This window comes from Quercus suber, unplaced genomic scaffold (assembly GCF_002906115.3).
Source record: "Quercus suber isolate HL8 unplaced genomic scaffold, Cork oak 2.0 scaffold_171, whole genome shotgun sequence".
In the NCBI taxonomy this organism is placed as follows: Eukaryota; Viridiplantae; Streptophyta; class Magnoliopsida; order Fagales; family Fagaceae; genus Quercus; species Quercus suber.
The window spans coordinates 290,535-311,473 of record NW_027069631.1 but is presented as its reverse complement, the minus strand read 5'-3'; the positions used below and the strand labels follow the sequence as shown (position 1 = coordinate 311,473).

At 34.3% G+C, this 20,939-nt stretch overlaps 2 protein-coding genes across 2 annotated transcripts; both read left to right on the top strand.

The window, feature by feature from the left end:
- Positions 1-5,716: 5,716 nt before the first annotated feature.
- LOC111999075 (protein LIKE EARLY STARVATION, chloroplastic) lies at positions 5,717-9,771 on the top strand. The gene is made up of 4 exons (XM_024031191.2): positions 5,717-6,464; positions 7,077-7,735; positions 8,317-8,507; positions 9,165-9,771. The coding sequence occupies exons 1-4, from the start codon at positions 5,951-5,953 to the stop codon at positions 9,538-9,540; spliced, it is 1,740 nt and encodes a 579-aa protein (XP_023886959.2). The 5' UTR covers positions 5,717-5,950; the 3' UTR covers positions 9,541-9,771.
- A 6,257-nt stretch (positions 9,772-16,028) lies between these two features.
- Positions 16,029-20,939, top strand: LOC111999076 (2-methyl-6-phytyl-1,4-hydroquinone methyltransferase, chloroplastic). Its single transcript, XM_024031192.2, has 3 exons — positions 16,029-17,054; positions 17,586-17,892; positions 20,685-20,939. The coding sequence occupies exons 1-3, from the start codon at positions 16,486-16,488 to the stop codon at positions 20,838-20,840; spliced, it is 1,032 nt and encodes a 343-aa protein (XP_023886960.1). The 5' UTR covers positions 16,029-16,485; the 3' UTR covers positions 20,841-20,939.

Sequence of the window (20,939 nt, the reverse complement as noted above, 5' to 3'; positions counted from 1 at the left end):
TATATATATATATATATATATTAATTTTATATCAGGAAGAAGTTTTTTTTTTTTTTTTTTTTTTTTTTAATATTATTAAGTGTATTAAGATGTGCTAATTTTACTATAAGTTTTAAGTAAAAGACTGATGTGGCATGTCTTTATTGACTCTATGGTCGGCAAGTGGTCCTTTTACCTATCCATACAATTTATATAATGGACAAAATTTAGGTACAATACCTTAGGTGCTGTTCCTTAGGTTCTCTTCTTAAGATTCAATTATGTGGCTACTTAAATAAAAAATATACTTTCATCTCATGAGAAAAAATTCACATAACAGAATCTTAAAAAGAGAACCTAAAGAACAATACCTAAATACTATACTTAAATCTTGCTCTTATATAATGGTAAACTCAGGCCTTGTTGATATAAATTAATGGATTAGGATCCATTTTTATCAGATTCTTGTACAATAGATTCGATCAAAGAAGTCCAAACGGTGGTAATGATAGATTCAGCCCACAAAAATTGTGGACGGGCTAAGAGTAAGCACATTTGGATTTGGTAGGGTGTTGGGCCAATAGCATTGACAAGAAATGTATTTATCAAAAGCTTTATTATGTATTATTACTAACTTCTGAGCACACGCATAAATTATATTTTTTTGGTAAAAGTTAATAATTTGTATAAATTATAATTCGAAATTAATATATTTTTCAATCACAAAAATACCTAGGGGTGTGATGAAAAAATTATTTCTGTTTTTGTGATTAAAAAATATATTAATCTCAAATTATAATTTACGCAAATTATTAACCTCTACCCAAAAAATAGAAGAGCCTCTGAGCACATGCATAAGAGTGTGCTCAGAGGCTAGTATTACGTAATTATTATCCATTTTTGCCAACTGTTTTTATGCAATAATCAACTTGTTATTGATTGGAAGATGATGCTATAATTTAGTATTAACATTTAGGGGGAGGAAAAAAAAGATCCTCTAAATTAATCTTATAAATAGTGCATATATTAAAAATGCATAATGAAATTGTAACAATAAAACTGCTTACAAAATACATGTGATGACTTATGAAGAAGTTGATGGATCAATGTAGGAAATTGAAATATTTATATCATGTAAAACTGTAAAATAATTCACAACATCTGAAACATGGAATAGGTAAGCATACTCATAAAATAAGCCAAGGTAAGCATGATTCATACAACATTAATACATGAGAGCGATTTAATAATTAAGATTTATTTGTGTCATTTCAACGTAGTTTGTGGATCTAATTCTTACTAAACCACCAATATTGGGATAGTACGTTCCTCTAATTCTTACTAAACCAGCAATATTGGAATATGACAGCAAAGAGAGGTCTATCACAATCAATTACTCAGTGCACATTTGCCGAGTAATTGAGTACATAAGCTTGAAAGAGCAACATTAAGCTTGTTAAAGTCCATATCTATTCCTTTTTATGAGACTTATCAACTTATCTTTAATCCTAACATTTAGCTACTTACTACACATTCTAAAGGGTTCACAATTCTTGAGTTGATAGATAGATAATACTAGCATAATTAAAAGGAGTATTAGGAAAGCTATGGTTTTGATATATATATATATATATATATTAATTTTATATCAGGAAGAAGGGGTCTTTAAATCACCAGGATTGAAAATGGAAACAACAATGCGGAGAGACGAAGAAATCCAGGCGGGTATTGTTTAATTTTTGTGTAATTGTTTGTTCAATTCGTTTGTGTCACACAATTGAATTACCCTTTGGAATTTATAAACAATTATCTATCTTTAAATTGGCAGTGAACTTGAAATAGGATGTTATATGTGTAGTTGATTATGCTGTTAATATAGAAGCATCCACCTTTTTTTTTTTTTGGTGTGTTGTTGTTGTTTTATTTGTGACAGTTATCAAGTTATATTTAATCCTAAAATGTAGTGTTTTAATCCTAAAATTTAGCCATGTACTACACATCCATAACAAAAAGTCAAAAACTAAAAAAAAAAAAAAAGCTTATATTTAAAATTTAGCAACTACCATTGTTTTCCTTTTACTGTAAAAGACTTAGATATTTGTTATTTTAGTTTTTTTTTTTTTGGTTAAGGAAAGACTTCCAGATGTGCAACCACATTTTTTTTTTCTTTTTGGTGGTGTTGTTGTTGTTCTTTTATATTTATTTATGACAGTTATCAAGTTAAATTTAATCCGAAAATGTAGTGTTTTAATCCTAAAATTTAGTAATGTATTATACATCCATAATAAAAATTTAAAAATGGTTTATATTTAAAATTTAGCAACTACCTTTTTTTCTTTCTTATACAAATGATAAATATAGTTTCTATTACAATAAAAAAAAAAAAAAAATTTACAATAATTTCTTAGATAACAACTGCTTCATGTGAGGTTTGAATCTCACCCAAACTTATCTAATATTCCATTCCAATGCCTCCTCAATGCAATCCAATAAATTTGTGCATTCAACAACCTAAAAGAGATAAAAGAGTTAGGGTTAAACACCCATCAAACTGACCAAATAAAAGAAAAGAAAAAGTTAAAAAGGATAACATAAGATAATGATATGGAAAGGATAAGATAATTGTTCCAATTCCATAATGGAGGTGTTAGATCTCTTTTGTAGCCAATCGGGTCAATCTGTTAGTGGAGCGAAGTCTAGAGTCTATTTCTCCCCGAACGTTGATAGGGAAAGTAGGGAGGATTTTGGTGCTATTCTGGGTTTCCAATCCACTCCTAATCTTGGTAAATACCTTGGTATTCCCATCAAGCATCCGGGGTCCTATTCACAAGATTTCAATTTTGTGCTAGAGCGAGTTAAGCAAAAATTAGCAGGTTGGAAGGCCAATCTATTGTCTTTGGCAGGCTGATCTGTCCTTGTGAGGCATGTCTCTTCTATCATTCCAAACTATGTGATGCAATGTGCCCATCTACTTAATAAAATTACTGAAGGCATTGATCGAGTTAATAGGAACTTCCTATGGGGCTCTACGGATTCGGTGAAGAAAATGCTTTCGGTTGGTTGGGAAAAAGTCATGAAGTCAAAGGATGAAAGGGGTTTGGGAATCCAATCAGCTAAGGGCAGGAATTTGGCTCTCCTATCTAAGCTTAATTGGCGGTTCCACACAAAAGGGGAGTCTTTATGGGTAAAAGTTCTAAAAGGAAAATACTGTAACACTTGAAGATTAAGCTTTAGAAACAGAGATAAGCTTCCGTGCTCGAGGGTTTGGGCAACAATGAAAAAGGGTTCTGAGATCTTTCAAAAATGAGTGAGGTGGACTTGTGGTAGAGACAGTAACCTTAATTTTTGGCTTGATGATTGGCCAAATTTTGGAGCTCTGAGGCAAAGAATATATGGTCCTATGACCATATAGATTGCGAATTTGGGGGTTAAAGATGTGGTGTCTACTGCGGGGTGGAATTGGTCCACCACATCCTTTGAATTTCCTGAATCTATCAAGCAGGGGCAACAAGCTATGCCTTTTGCCATGGCGTCTCGTGGAGAGGATAAGTTAACTTGGAAGGAATCGGAGCATGGTATCTTTAATCTTGGATCAGCTTACAATATAGCAACATCACAAGGTAACACAGATTCTTTCAGGGGTAAATGGATTTGGAAGGTTAGGACTCTGCCTAGAATCCAATCCTTTGTGTGGCTTTGCTGCCATGAGAGCATTGGGGTGAAGGAGTGCCTCGATTGAAGGGGCATGCTAGCTGATAGTCAATCCCCTCTTTGCCATGCGTCTAGTGAATCCATTTTACACGCCCTTTGTGACTATGAAGTGGTAAAACAGGTTTGGTATTAGCTGGGTGTGAATCGGGGCAGCAGCTCCTTCTTTAGCAATAACTTACAAGATTGGTTGGAGATGAATGGTACTCAATAGCGTAATGTTGGTCAGAATGCTGTGCCATGGAGTATAACTTTTCTATTTGCTATTTGGCTGATATGGAAACAAAGGAATTAGGTAGTGTTTAAGGGGTAGAGGTCGAACCCTTGCTTAGCTAAGGATATTTCTCGCAGAGCCTTAGAGCTCCACTTCTTTGCTAGTCCATATAAGGATGCTACCACTAGAGTTTGCATACTTGTCCATTGGAGTAAACCGGCTTGTGGTTGAGTTAAATTAAATACGAATGGCTCCTCTCTTGGAAATTCGGGTATAGTAGGGGGAGGGGGTCTTATTCGTGATGAGGAAGGTAAATGGATTGCTGGTTTTGCTCGTAAGATTGGATGGACATCTAGCTTAATGTGTGTCTTAACTATAATTTTGTTGCTGTGGAAGTGGAGCTAGACGCTAAGGCTATAGTGGAGGCTATTGCCAACCCGTATTACACTAATGTGTTTGTTTCTGCTCTAATGGAGGATTGCAAACTCTTGGAGTCTCGGATTCCTCAGGTTTGCTTTAGGCATTGTTATCGCGAAGCTAATAGGTGTGCTGATGCTCTTGCTCGTATGGGAGGAAGTCAAGTCACTGCTTTTGTTTTTCTTGCTTATCTGCTTGTGGACTTAATCAAGTTTTTAGATTTTGATTTCCTTGGATTGTATCTGAACAGGATTTGTCATAAGTCTTTGTGATTTTCTTAGTTTTGTTAATGAATTCCTTTTACACCAAAAAAAAAAATGAAGCTGAATAGTAATGACCTCTAAGCCTACACATCAGTGAAAAGTCATTAAAAATGAAACATTTTTTAATAGCGTCTTGTGAAGGCCTGTAAAACAATAGACTAGAGAATATCCAGTAAGTCTCAAAATAACAATAAGCAAAACATAGCCAAATAGAGAGAGAGAGAGAGAGAGAGATTGAGAGTGAGAGATGTAGAGATAGAGAGAGTGAGATCAGAGAGAGAGAGAAAGAGAGAGGGTTGAGATTTGATCTGAGAAAGAACTTACCTAAATCTATCTGTTGTTGTTGTTGTTGTTTGTAGTGAAATTTGAAGCAAAGAGGTGGGTGAGAAGAGTTTCTTAACATTGATAATAATGGTGAAAAAAAGATTAATACAGCATTGAGAGAATTGGAGAATTGAAGAAGAAGCAATTTGAGTTTAAAAATCAACGTAAGTATACTAAGAGTGTGATCCTATTTTATAGATAATGTTTTACGTGGAAGTTTTTTTTTTTTTTTTTTTTTGAGAAATAAACACATATATACACAAGGGAGAGGAAAAGAAGTTCTAACACAAAAGTACACCACAACTCTACTCAAAAGAAGTATTTTTACTAAATTTTGTCCCTATTTAAACATAGACGATAAATGTATTTTTAAATTTTTTTTTTTTAAAAAATTGATCCAAATAGGAGAACTCCCTCAAATATAATTATAAATATTATAGCTGGGCAGGCCAAACTCCAAAGCAATATCTTATTATTATTCTTTCTTCCTCCCAAGCTTTTATTTTTTTAAATGGGTCCCAAGCTTTCTTTTATTTTTCTTTTGTGCTCGTCACAAAATTTTTTTCCTTCCATAGGAGGATAGGAACTCAAGTACGTACTCGTGTCCAAACCACCGTCCAATAACATAAAGAAACCAGTAGATTTGGACCAGGTGTCGAATAACATTTAATGAAAAAGGGACTTCGATTCAGCATCACAACCTTCCTTGGATCACACGAAAATTTCCCTCTTTAATTAATAATAAATAAATAAATAAAGAAAGTAGAAAGGAAAATAAAAGAATCAAAGATAGATAGCATACCCAAATGAAAATCCAACTGAAACTGAAAGCCCCGACCTCACCCCAGGGTCAAAAAGTACGGCTTCCTCTCTCAACTCTCAACTTGCAATAATAATAAAATAAATAAATAGTTTCAAAAAATAAAATCCACCGCCACTTCTCACTCTCGTTCACACTTGTCGCACTTTCGAACTCCAAAAACCCCATTACCCCGATCTTTCCCAAATATTATAATAATAATAGTAGTGAAGTGAAGTGATAAAAATGGCGTCCCATATCGGCAGCGTCAATGCACGCGCGCTCCAACTTCTTCCACCGCACTTTCACACTCACTCACAAAAACACCCACTAGTACCATTACATGATCTACATTTACTGGGTCTGGGTCTGGGTGAGAGAAGCAGACTGAGGCTGAGAGTTAGGGTTTCGGATGGCGACGACTCCTACCTCCACATGTGGAAGAACGCAGTCGACAAAGAGAGAAAGTCCATCGACTTTCAAAATATCGCTCATAACTCACCTCCTCCTCCTCCTCCTCCTCCTCCTAATGACCATGACCATGAAGATTTGGAGAAGAAGACCCTCGAGTTCCACAAGATTCTCCAAGTGTCTAAGGAGGAGCGCGACCGAATCCAGCGAATGCAGGTCATCGATCGCGCCGCCGCCGCCATCGCTGCCGCTCGCGCCATTCTCAACGAGAACGCCTCCAGACCACAAATCCTTTTTCAAGACTTGAACACTGACACTGATGCTACTGGATTGCCTGCTAAGCAACAAGGTAAATTGGACTCCCTCTGTATTCCAATTTTAATTCGAATATATTGTGATTTGCTTGGAGTTTTGGAAATGGGGTTCGATTTTTGATTTTTTTTTTGGAAGTTTTATGATTGCTAGCGATATCACCGTTCAAAAAAGCATGCTTATTGCAAGTTGCCTGAGACTAGTAGGGGTAATGTTCTTCTTGGTATTGGAAAAAAAAAATTGTAAATTTGATGAAGAGATTACACATTGAAAAAAGAAAAAAGATGAGGATAGCAAACAGTAGTATTAGATTTGTTAATTTTGCATTTTAGCTAGAATGCCCAATATTGAGACTAATATTGGTTTTGAGGCCGGTGATTGAGGAATCATTAGAGGCACATTTTGGTTCTACTTTGAAATCAAATCACCCTATATGGTTGTCCTACTTATGACTTGTATGCTTGTTCAACAATGAAAATTTTTGTGGAAAACAAATACAAGTACACGGACACCACAAGTGCTTATGGTACTTGCCTGCTACTCTTAGATGCAGGAAATTCAACTCAGCCACATGTTAGTAGTCTTTTTGTGTGCAACCATATGATGCAATGTTCTTCATAATACAATTGCAACTTTTGAATTGAACAAGGTACTCAGAATGAGAGCATATTTGTGCCTCGGTCAGAAAGCTCTCAAAGTGGAACTCCAGGTCCAGATTTTTGGTCCTGGGCACCCCCGGTGAATAGTGATATTAGTTCAGATGATGTCAATGACACGCAGATAGCTGGAAGATCTTCGGTGTATCCAACTTCAAACAACCCTGTTGTTGAGAAGGATTGGTCTGTGGGTGTTCTCTCAATTCCATTTGAGAGTACACTCTCTGAAAGCAACCCCAACTATACTCTCCCACCGCTTCAATCATTCATAGAGGTTGAAAAAGTGGAAACCTCAGAGGCCAGTTTGGGGACACCTTACTTAGAAGAGGAACGTGAACATGGTGTCCAATTTTCAGCACATGCAGCAGAAGCAGCTCATGCACTTCATAAGATGGATGGGCAGACACCCCATGGAGTGAATCCTGATGGCTCAAGATGGTGGAAGGAGACAGGAATTGAGCGAAGGCCTGATGGTGTGATTTGCAGATGGACAATGACCAGAGGTGTCAGTGCTGACCAAGTTGTCGAGTGGCAAGAGAAGTTTTGGGAGGCTGCTGATGAGTTTGGATACAAGGAACTTGGTTCAGAAAAATCAGGACGTGATGCCACTGGAAATGTTTGGCGTGAATATTGGAGAGAATCAATGCGGCAGGTTAGTAAAAGTTTTTATTTATAAAAAAGAAAGAAAGAAAGGTTAGTAAAAAGTTTTATTTCTGAACTGCCAATGAGCTCCAGTTCAAATAGCACCTCTTTTTCCTTGTAAAACCAAGATGGAGGGTGAGTTCATGAGTTCAAAGCCCATTGGGTATGTGTGTAACTCTCCAATAAAAAAATAATTTATTTCTGATCTGCAAATTGGTTACTCTTGGTAGCTAGATAACCATACTTTGTGTAAGACTGGTTCCTGGGGGTTAGCTTGCAATCATTGCCTGCTTAATCAGAATGTATCCTACATCTATGGCTTCAAGCACCACCAGAGCATGCCTTAAGGCTCTCTCTTTTCTTTTCTTTTCTTTTTTTGGAAAATTTTTAACTTTTAACAATCTGGGTTGCATTGATATGGGCTGCATTCTTAAAAATTCTTCTTCAGTTGTTCCCTTTTTGTTCTGCACTCTCCTGATGCTAAATTTAGGTAGAAAAAATAGACTGTTTTGATGCTTATGTTTATATATTTACTTTTGACTCTGGCAAAATAGATTACAAAGAACTGAACTCTGAGTTTTATCTGTGAAGGAGCATGGGCTTGTTCATCTTGAGAAAACTGCAGACAAGTGGGGAAAGAATGGAAATGGCGATGAGTGGCAAGAGAAATGGTGGGAACATTATGATGCTTCTGGCCAAGCGGAAAAATGGGCCCACAAGTGGTGCAGCATTGATCCCAACACACTCCTGGAGGCTGGTCATGCCCATATTTGGCATGAAAGGTACCAAACCTCATGTTTGAATTGAATTAAACTTTGTGCTCTGGTTCCCTATTGTATGCAACTTGTATAAATGACAATCCTAGAGTCACCACAATATTTTGACTGTTTAAAGACCTTTTTTTCCCAATAAAATTAGATTGGATTTGGATGAAACTTGAAAAACACCTGTGAGTTGACCGTGAGTGCACATTGATCTCGTTGGTCCTCTTTAGTCTTTACAATGAATGGTATAATCAGCCCAACTCTTCTGTAACCTTCTGACAATTCCAAGTCCTAGAGCTACATTTTTTTTGTAGTTGGTGTTTTTAGTGGCTTCTGTGGCTTCTCTAGGGAATTGTTGAAAGTTTTTACTAGATGGTGGTTATTTCCATTACTTCTTTTAGAGGACATAACATTGAGTGCGGCCAGGTTAACCGGTTTCAATCTTTCTTTTGAGATGTAGCTCAAATGAAACTGCTCGTATGTCATGCCATGAGTTATGATTTTGTTGTCTTTCCATCCTAACAAATTCTCGTTCAGGGAGTTAATGGTAACTTATTGATTCAAAATCTGCCAATGTAGTATTCTCTCTCAAGAGATCACAACATCTTTTAATTTGTTATTTTCCAGATAAACGTCTTCCCGTATTTATAAGTTCATTTTTGGTGCTATTGGCAGGTGGGGTGAGAAGTATGATGGGCATGGTGGCAGCATAAAATACACTGACAAATGGGCTGAACGCTGTGAAGGTGATGGTTGGACAAAATGGGGTGACAAATGGGATGAAAACTTTGATCTCAACAGTCATGGTGTCAAGCAGGGCGAGACTTGGTGGGAAGGTAAGTATGGAGAAAGGTGGAATCGAACATGGGGTGAAGGCCACAATGGCTCTGGATGGGTTCACAAATATGGAAAGAGCAGCAGTGGAGAGCACTGGGACACACATGCACAACAAGATACATGGTATGAAAGATACCCTCACTACGGTTTTTATCACTGCTTTGAAAACTCAGTCCAGCTGCGGGAAGTTCAGAAGCCATCTGAGATGTCATGAACCACGGTTTTATTCTTGTTTTAATTACTAATATTATTTCTTTATGTAAATTCCTTTGTAGAAACAAAGGATGTCAATATGTATTACGTAAAATTCATAGTTCCTTCGGTAGAATATAATGTTTAACATAATAAGTCAGTCGGTCGGTCAGTCACTGAATCCTCCTTTGTCCTATATACATAGGTCTGTCATGAGCTGCCTTTGTCTAATATGATGCAATAGTTTTATGAATTCTCATTCAAATATATAAATAGAAAAGTCTGGAGAACTTTTTTTGTGCTTAAGTTAAAGAGTTCTCAGATTTGACTTTACAGATAAAACTTAATTTAAAGTTTAACGGCAGTTTTATAGCAGAAACCGTTAGGATGAGCTAGCAACCGAAAGTCATTGACTCTTTTGGAGGTTCGCAACTTAAAACTCTAAATAAATAATAAATTAGAAAAGTTTTTAGATGTTAGTTGGCTAACCCAGGATTTAAAAAATAAGAAGGAAAAACAAAATCCTGACTGAAAGAAAGAATTATATAGCACAGTTCTTTTTGAAATAATGCACCTAATATATTACATACAAATTATTAAAATTTTCTTTCTGAGCCCGAGTTCAACTAATGTCGTGCCAATGTGATGCTGTATTTGGGAAATATGCTCATAAGATCCAAAGCCTAATTTGACTTATCCTTTAGGGATGGGCAAAAGTTGCAAACTTGCAATTTTAGAAAGAAACAACAGTAAAAAGAAAGCAAAAAAGAGAATGCCTTGTGTTGTGAAAATATCTCTTTATAAGAGTTAATTATAAGTTCATGGGCGGAGCTACATGTTAGGGTGGGGGGGCCATGGCCTCCCCAAAATTTTTGAATTTTTTTTTTTTACTATATAGAAATATTTAATATTTTAATAATTAGCCCTCAAAAGTGGGACTTGGCTCCCCCCCTTAACTATTTGAGTTGGTCCAATAATGTTCTTAAAAAAAATTGTCCAATTTGTTTAGTAGTTATAGAGAATATATTGTTTCTCAAATTCATTTTTTTTATAGTAAAATGTGTTCTCGTATTTTTTAAAGTTTTGGATTATTTATCTCTTTGAACACTTCATTAATTTAACTGAAATTTTTTTACTCACAACAGTAGACAATTTGGTAACTTATATTGAAATGAAAATTGTAAAGATTTCACTATGGAAGATAGTGAAAAATTAATTTAATTATATGAAATATTTAAGGATTCATTATGAAAGATATTATTTTTTTGTGTGTATATGTATAGATATATGTGTTTGTGTATTTGTATAAAAGTTTGTATAGACTAATAAATTAGCAACACAAATCGGCCCCTCCAAACAAAAATTTCTGACTCCGCCTCTTAATAAGTTTACAAATGCGAACTCTGCCTCCAACAACCTGAGACTGCGCACCATGTCCTATGGGAATGCCCATTCGCTCAAAACGTGTGGGCTCTGTTCAGAGGCCGAACTCAGAAGTGCAGCAACAGAGCCAGTGATTTCTTCCTCCTATTTCAGCAAATGCAGAGGAAGCTCAGCCAACAGGAGTTAGAGAAATGGGCTGTCACAGCATGGGCAACACGGAATGCGAGGAATAAATTTTATTTCCAACACTTCCACCAAACTCACCCAAACGTGATCTCTGAAAAGGCGAGTGGTCTGCTTGAAGAATACCAACGCCGTAGGGATACACAGTGAAAAACCAGTTTTCATTTTTCTCCCTGTACTGTTGTTAAAAGCAATGCTGAGTCCAATGCGTGTGTTATACAGCAACAAGCTTCCAAGCAGGATGATAGCATACAATTGCAAGGGAAGCAGCAAGTGAGTGCATCTGATCGTGTATTGAGGCATCAAGGTGCATCCTGTGCTATACCACAGAAGCGTGAAACACTGCAGTTGGATACAGGGCACGATGCATCAAAGGGTCAAAGAAAAAACAGAGATCCAATCCTAAGGAATGAAGACTTAGAGAGGATTTAATAGAGTCAATTCCACATCATGATCAGATTATACATTCAATACAGGAAATGTACCCAAGTGGGATGAATTACACGTGTCATAGATAGGTTGTTTTACTTGTTTTCTTGATTTCAGGGGAGTTTGTTAGGGAGTCGGTTACTGTTTCCTCTTGTACATGATTGTATATAAATACATTAGCGTCCATTGTATAGTCACTTTTTCAATAAAATCAATTCAGATTCTATTCAGAGAAAGTGTTTTCTTTTACAACTGTCACATGAGATATCTTGCAGTCACCTCATACTCGAGCACCTTCCTGGGCTTGTTTTTGTATATCCATGATTTCCATATTAATGAAATTTCTATCGTTCTGATCTCAAAAAAAAAATAAGTTTACAAATAACATCCCAATTAATGAATGTCATATATATTAATTATATATCTAAAAAACGTATTTCGTGCATCTAACATATACTACTTTTCTGTGATAATATGTAGATATGTGTTTTTTTTTTTTTTTTAAATTAAAATTAAAAAAAGTAGTAAAAGAGTAACGTTTTTGTTGAAAACATAAAAAAATAATTGACGTCTCCAAATTTTTGAATTTCTTTTTTTTACTATATAAAAATATTTAATATTTTAATAATTAGCCCTCAAAAGTGAGAAGAATTGTCCAATTTGTTTAGTAGTTATAGAGAATATATTGTTTCTCAAATTCATTTTTTATGGTAAAATGTGTTATCGTATTTTTTAAAGTTTTGAATTATTTATCTCTTTGAACACTTCATTAATTTAACTGAAATTTTTTTACTCACAACAGTAGACAATTTGGTAACTTATATTGAAATGAAAATTGTAAAGATTTCACTATGGAAGATAGTGAAAGATTAATTTAATTATATGAAACATTTAATGATTCATTATGAAAGATACTAATTTTTTTTTTGTGTATGTGTATAGATATATGTGTTTGTGTATTTGTATAAAAGTTTGTATAGACTAATAAATTAGTAACACAAATCGCCCCTCCAAACAAAAATTTCTGGCTCCGCCCCTTAATAAGTTTACAAATGCGAACTCTGCCTCCAACAACCTGAGACTGCGCACCATGTCCTATGGGAATGCCCATTCGCTCAAAACGTGTGGGCTCTGTTCAGAGGCCGAACTCAGAAGTGCAGCAACAGTGCCAGTGATTTCTTCCTCTTATTTCAGCAAATGCAGAGGAAGCTCAGCCAACAGGAGTTAGAGAAATGGGCTGTCAGCCTGTCACAGCATGGGCAACACGGAATGCGAGGAATAAATTTTATTTCCAAAACTTCCACCAAACTCACCCAAACGTGATCTCTGAAAAGGCGAGTGATCTGCTTGAAGAATACCAACGCCGTAGGGATACACAGTGAAAAACCAGTTTTCATTTTTCTCCCTGTACTGTTATTAAAAGCAATGCTGAGTCCAATGCGTGTCTTATACAGCAACAAGCTTCCAAGCAGGATGATAGCATACAATTGCAAGGGAAGCAGCAAGTGAGTGCATCTGATCGTGTATTGAGGCATCAAGGTGCATCCTGTGCTATACCACAGAAGCGTGAAACACTGCAGTTGGATACAGGGCACGATGCATCAAAGGGCCAAAGAAAAAACAGAGATCCAATCCTAAGGAATGAAGACTTAGAGAGGATTTAATAGAGTCAATGAGATATCTTGCAGTCACCTCATACTCGAGCACCTTCCTGGGCTTGTTTTTGTATATCCATGATTTCCATATTAATGAAATTTCTATCGTTCTGATCTCAAAAAAAAATAAGTTTACAAATAACATCCCAATTAATGAATGTCATATATATTAATTATATATCTAAAAAACGTATTTCGTGCATCTAACATATACTACTTTTCTGTGATAATATGTAGATATGTGTTTTTTAAAAAAATTAAAATTAAAAAAGTAGTAAAAGAGTAACGTTTTTGTTGAAAACATAAAAAATAATTGACGTCTATAATAACAATTTAATATGATTCGTGTAAGCATTTTTAGCTTACAACATTTGCAATTAATAGTTTACTAGCATTATTATTATTATTATTATTATTTTTTGGGGGAGGGGGAAGGAATTAGCTTCATAGTTGTACAAACTAGTGAGTCAAAATTATACATTGTAAAATTGGACTTGACCAAAATTCGGAGGATTTCATCTGGTGTAAACACCTGTGATCTGATCTGTTTTTAAAACTTATTTAAAAAAAAAAAAAAAGATTTGTTTGATTTGACTTTTCTACAGCACAATGCACAAATAGAGAGAACATAATTTTGCCAAATCTAGTTAACTAGAAACCAACACTTAAAAAGGATAGCCTCATTGACCATACTTATAATTGTTATTCCCTGGAGAAGAAAAGAAAGAAGGAAAGAAATAATATACTAAGAAAGCATAATAATTCCTAAGTATAAATCCTACACAAAAACATATCATGTTTTGCATTGTACAATCCTAAAAGCTCAACTAGGATCTAGATTACAAGATTTATTAACAAACTACACATAAATTAACTCATGATCAAGTCATTGCATTTAATCAAGATATAAACAATCTTACAAGCACTAAAAATTAGACCACTTTTCATGTTTCAATAGTATCAGCTCGATTGTAATTATATAACTTCATAAATCATGATTTTCAGTTTTTCACTCACTTATTCATCAAAAAAAAAAAAAAAATAATGCACAAATAGAGAGAACATAATTTTGCCAAATCTAGTTAACTAGAAACCAACACTTAAAAAGGATAGCCTCATTGACCATACTTATAATTGTTATTCCCTGGAGAAGAAAAGAAAGAAGGAAAGAAATAATATACTAAGAAAGCATAATAATTCCTAAGTATAAATCCTACACAAAAACATATCATGTTTTGCATTGTACAATCCTAAAAGCTCAACTAGGATCTAGATTACAAGATTTATTAACAAACTACACATAAATTAACTCATGATCAAGTCATTGCATTTAATCAAGATATAAACAATCTTACAAGCACTAAAAATTAGACCACTTTTCATGTTTCAATAGTATCAGCTCGATTGTAATTATATAACTTCATAAATCATGATTTTCAGTTTTTCACTCACTTATTCATCAAAAAAAAAAAAAAAAAGCTTTTCACTTACGTTCATTCATAAAAGGCATTTATGCACAATCATCATCATGCCTTACACCTAATTTTAAAATCAAGTTCCCTCAAGCATAAGAATTTTTGGTTTCTGCATACCTTTCAAATCATTGATTTCGTTAGTCATGAAACAATTACATTAGCTTTTTAATTTTTTTTTTAAATTTTTTAATTTATAATTATTTGGTAAGTTATACTTGCATTTGATTATAATAATTTTTTCACACTAAGTAATTTGTCGAAAAACTTACCAAAATTTTCATGTGAAAAAATAAAGTTACATGCATAGTTATCGGTATCGTACGATACGTATCGCATATCATGAGTAAAAAGTTTCATATCTTATCAGCGTATTGTAAGTGCTCATAAATCGTATGATACAGTATGCGTATCGTATAAATCGTATTGTATTGTAAAATTGTACGTATCGTAAGATACATAAACATATGCTTTGAAATGAGATTTTTTGTCAAAATCTATACTTTTATTTGAATATAACAAGTTGTTAGACTTGTTTTTAACACAAAATTATTAGGTTACTTAATTTAACCTAATAGAATAACATATTCATAAGGTTTTTTTTTCCCCCTCTCTTTTCCTTACAAAATTTGGAATATATAGTACACAGATACATTTCACTTTAATATTTACAAATTTATTTTCATACTATGAATAAGATATTAATTGACAATATAATAATTTTATTTTTATTTATTTTTTTCATTATTGTTATAAGTCCAAGAAACTAGAATGCCAAGAAAAAATAATTTTTTTTTAAAAATTATTAAATTAAAAAGAACAAGAAAAGATAGTAAATGTTAATAACGATGAAGAAAATTTTAGTGATGAAATAAGTTTGCATAATGATAAACATGATGATAGCATTGATTTAGATGGGGTTGATTAGGAAATATGATGAAAATAAATTATTATTTTTAGGTCATTTGTAATATATTATCACTTTTGAATTTAAGCAATTTGAATGTATATATTATAAACACATGCTAATTTGATTTATTTAGTTAGTTTGTTAAATATTATTACAAAGTGATGAATAAATTTGTCATTAGTTGAATATATTCAAAATTTATAATGAATATACCCTTTATATATGTAAATCTATAATTTTGTTAAACTGTTTGTATATCTTACGATATTTGATATGATACGATACATGATATATAAAAATAAAAAATTGATTCATGATACAATTCACGTTTTAACAATTATCGGTACATGTTTTCAATTATATATATTCAATGTCTAAAAGTTTGCTCAAATTGTGATGTTTTCCAAACGGTACCGTTTTTTCTGAGTTAAGTGATAGTGCCCTAATAGATGGAGCCAAAAAAGGACCCATCCGTGCGACAATCAATGCTACCAGAACATGTGGTTCCCGTCTAGTGGTTACACTTACTCCGCTCTGAAACACCAAAGCTCTTAACCCCTTCTCCTTCCCCCGCCTCTCCCTCGACATAAATCTTTCTATTTTTCAAGTTTCTGTTCGCTGCCTCTTTGTTACATTGGTAAGCAAAGCTATCTTACCTTCTTTCTTCTAATAGATATATGGTACAATTTGAGTCTCCTTTTATTGAAATTCAACCTTTAATTTGATTACTTGCATACCCACTACTTACAAAATTGTAAAAACCATACCTTTTTTACTTTTTTTTTTCCCCTTATACTCTTATAAGAGTAGCCAGTATCTTTGTTAGTTGGTTTGGAGGTTTGTTTATTAGTCTTAAATAGTCACTGAGAAATAGCAAAGAAGTCTTTTTGTTTCTCTCTCTCTCTCTCTCTCTCTCTTTTCGTGTGTGTGATTTCATGGCTTCTTCATTGATCAATGGAGCCCAGAATCTCAAGCTCATTAGTGGCATAACCATAACTCCAACTGGGTTTGGTTTTGTTGGGTCAAATGTCCAGGATAGGCGCTTGCCCAATAAGAAGGGCTTAGTGTCTTTTGGTAGGAATTACAAGGCTGGAACTTTAACACCCAGATGCAGTATATCATCCTCAAGGCCAGCTTCCCAGCCTAGGTTCATACAGCACAAAAAAGAGGCATTTTGGTTCTATAGGTTCTTGTCTATAGTATATGATCATGTCATAAACCCTGGTCACTGGACTGAGGATATGCGGGACGAGGCGCTTGAGCCTGCCGATCTCTTTGATCGGAATATGATAGTGGTAGATGTAGGTGGTGGAACTGGGTTTACCACTCTTGGTATAGTTAAGCATGTGGATGCCAAAAATATTACAATTCTTGACCAGTCCCCACACCAGCTTGCCAAGGCGAAGCAGAAGGAGCCCTTGAAGGAATGCGAGATAGTTGAGGGTGATGCAGAGGATCTTCCGTTCCCAACTGATTATGCGGATCGATATGTATCCGCTGGGAGGTACTATCTTTGAGTTTCATTGCTTGTTTAGAATGTTGTTTATTTATATAGGTGATTATTGTATTGCTGTTGAAGTTTTCTGGCGGAGAATTATAGTGCATGGAATTGACACAATGTTAAGCTTTTTAAGACATTAATGAATTCTTTGAAATGAAATTGAAAATTGATTTCATTTCCTTCTTTAAGTGAGGCTTTATTCCCTTTTTAAAGAGAAAAAGGGAATGGAAATTTTCGTTCACACTGGTCTTGTAGTACATTCAATGTATAGGAAATAATATCTTTCTTTCTGAATATTTATAATTGTGAGGACTTAAAGTAAGAAAGTGTTCTTTTATTTTTATGTTTGACTTATGATATTGATAAAATTATTTCCTTACAGAATGGTATCTTCTAATTATAGTTCTGTTGTAGGCTTTTAGCATCTCTATATCTTTTTGAAAAAAAAAAGAAAAAGAAAATCCTTTTCTTTCTTTCATGTAATATACTTTCTAGAGGAAATATCTTATATAATATTCTATAATTAATCCTCAGTATCGAGTATTGGCCGGATCCACAGCGTGGAATCAAGGAGGCATACAGGGTACTGAAGATAGGGGGGAAAGCCTGTCTTATAGGTCCTGTGTACCCAACCTTTTGGTTGTCTCGTTTCTTTGCAGACGTGTGGATGCTCTTTCCAAAGGAGGAAGAGTACATTGAATGGTTTCAGAAGGCTGGTTTCAAAGATGTTAAACTAAAAAGGATTGGTCCAAAATGGTACCGTGGTGTCCGTAGGCATGGCCTGATCATGGGTTGCTCTGTAACAGGTGTGAAGCCCTTTTCTGGAGACTCTCCCCTACAGGTAACATACTTCTTCATGCCTTCTGTTTTTTAAGTAACAGATGAAATGCTATCTGAAGATACTCTTGATTTTGTCATTTACCTGACATTATGGTAATCATGTTTTTGTTATATGTTGCTTTTTCTTTGGTCAATAGTAAGAATCAAATCCAAAAGTCCAACTTCTACCTTGTGGATACCTTTTGTCCTTTATAACTGTACCAGAAGTCAAGAAACCACTGGTGATAGCCATGTTTTGATAGTTAAAAAAAAAAAAGGTTCGGTGATGTAGGACCACCTAAGCTTCTCACCTAGATTACTCCCACTTTAGACCTTAGGCTTCACCACCTAAGGTTGTTTGGATTCACCACCAAACGTAATGCACATTTTGCATCAATAATCACTGAATAATATATAATAATAGTCTAAATACAAAAGAAATCATCTGGAGCTTTATATACAGCTTTGAGGAATCACAATGATAAAGATAAACTCTCCTAATACGAATCCTGAACAATCTCAATACTAATCCAATAATAATCAAATGCTAATGATAAACACAAATAAAGATAAACATAACACAAATGATAATCTCCACAGATGTGCTATGGTGTGGTGTCCGCATCATTTGGTTAACGAGTGTCTTTCTTTGGGGTATTTGTTAATAGATCATTTTAAGAAAGTTTTAATACCACTTTCATGGGAAATATAAAAAAAAATTGTCAAAAAATCAGTTTTTTTTTTTATCAATAAAAAGCTTCTAAAAATATTTTCTAAACCAATGCACTTAGGGCATCCACTAACTTTTCCTTAAAAAAAACCTTGAATATATATGTCATAGGCCCACAGCTGACTTCTTGCAATTTTGTAAAGATTTTTCATGATGATCATATGGTTAGGAGCACTTGAATATCATAATTATCATTTAAAAAACCTTTCATTACACTAAAATTAATGATGCATAGTGCCTCTCAAAAGTTTTCTATAATGTCAATAGAGAATGAGATTATGCAAACATCACCAATATTAATGATCTTACAAAGATTTTAGCCAATCGGCCAAGAAGTTTTTCTGGTAGAGCTAGTCTTGCTGTGTCAATAATGAAGCTTTCATTACACTAGAATTAATGATGCATGGTGCCTCTCGAAAGTTTTCTATAATGTCACCAGAGAATGAGATTATGCAAACATCACCAATATCATTCTCTTACAAATATTTTAGCCAATTGGCTGAGAAGTTTTTCTGGTAGAGCTAGTCTTGCTGTGTCAATAATGAAGTTTGTTTTCAAAAGGGATTCTGAAATTGTTGCTGAGCGTAGGGAGGATTTTAATGCTTGTTTTGAGCTCAATATAATATATGCAAATTGGTGAGTGGTTAAGAACATGTCACTTACCCGCACAAGATAACAAGGAGAGTTATGTGGTGTTTTTCTTGCATATATGGTTGTACGCTATGTCAAAGTCATTTGGATGGACTTAAGATTTGTTTGGATATTGTTTATTGCTGAAAATTGAAAACATTGTAACAAAATAATTTTTAAATATGTAAATAATACTGTGAGACCCAATTTGTTGAAATCCGTACTTGTGGGTCCTGTGAACAGTGCATGGGACCCACACAAAACGCCAAATGCAGCTGAAAATTTCATTCTCAGTGCTATCCAAACTCACACTTATTTTCGGTAAGTAGTCTTCTGAATAGACCGATAAGTGTGTTGTATGGTCCTAGGGATTAAAAATATTTTGAAGTCTTTTAAGTTTAAGAATATGATGTGAGGATTTTTTTTCGGTGCAATTGGGAAGGAAAATACAACAACAACAACAACAACAACAACAACAACACATCCCAAAATTTTGGGGTTGGTTATGGATGTTTAACAGATTAGTTAGGATTGGCTACATGTATTCTTTTCCTCCATTCTATTTTATTTGAAATCATATTCTCTATTACTTCCTTAATTGACAAGTCTTTTATTTCTTCTACTAATGTTATTTTGGGTATTCCTCTACCATTTTTTAATTCCCTTAATTGCTATTCTCTAAACACGACCAAACTATCTCAAGCGACTCTCTTTGATCTTTTCATCAATAGGAGCTACCCTTATCTTGAAATATTCTTCTCTTGTTCTACCCTCATTTCAAGATTCCTGCCATATTTTATACCTGATTTTGGACTACTCTTCTCCCTTCTTTGTTGTATTAAGCTCTCAAACCAAATAAGAAATAGTCGTTGTTTTGAAGATATTGAGAGATCTATTCCGGACCTCAAGCTTTTCTTTTCTAGAACTTTGTTGGATTGGTTGTTTGCTTTGCAAAACAAATCTTTCCATTCTTTTTTTTGTTTTCCTAGACTCTTGCAATTTTTGTTTTTGATTTGTTGTCCCCTTGTTCACTCCATGTGTACTAGGGTGTTTCCTTTTTGATATCAATATATCTTTTACTTGTCAAAAAAAAAAAAAAATATAGCTGCTAGAATTGAGATCTTGAGGAGCCATTTTCTATGATGTCAAGACTGAAAAGTCCAAAGTGTGCACGTGAAAGGATTATAAAAATGAGAAGCTCTGGCTTGTGTTTGGCCGTTAAACACCTTAACTGCATATGTTATTTTACAATTTTTTTTTTTTCATTTGGATTTAGTCTATGAATTCCAAACAAAATCAGTATATAGTATAAAGGTGCAGAGTCTAAAACAAGGCATGAGGTAGTTTTAATTCCGACTTCTACGAAGAACTGTTGAATTGGTGATTATTAACCATTACTTTCTGACATCTTTCTCTCTCTCACTTAAGATTTATGAGGTGTGTGGTTCATGCAGCTTGGTCCAAAGGCAGAGGATATAAAGAAACCTGTGAATCCATTTGTTTTCCTTTTCCGGCTCATTCTTGGTGCGATAGCTGGAGCTTACTTTGTACTGGTGCCAATTTACATGTGGATCAAAGATCAAATTGTTCCAAAAGGGATGCCTATCTAATATGGGAGGAAGCAATGGAAAATAATGATCATTTTCTCATTTCATCTCCAAGTGAATATTAGACAGCTTGTGATGGTTAGTGTGTCCTCTGCTCAAGAT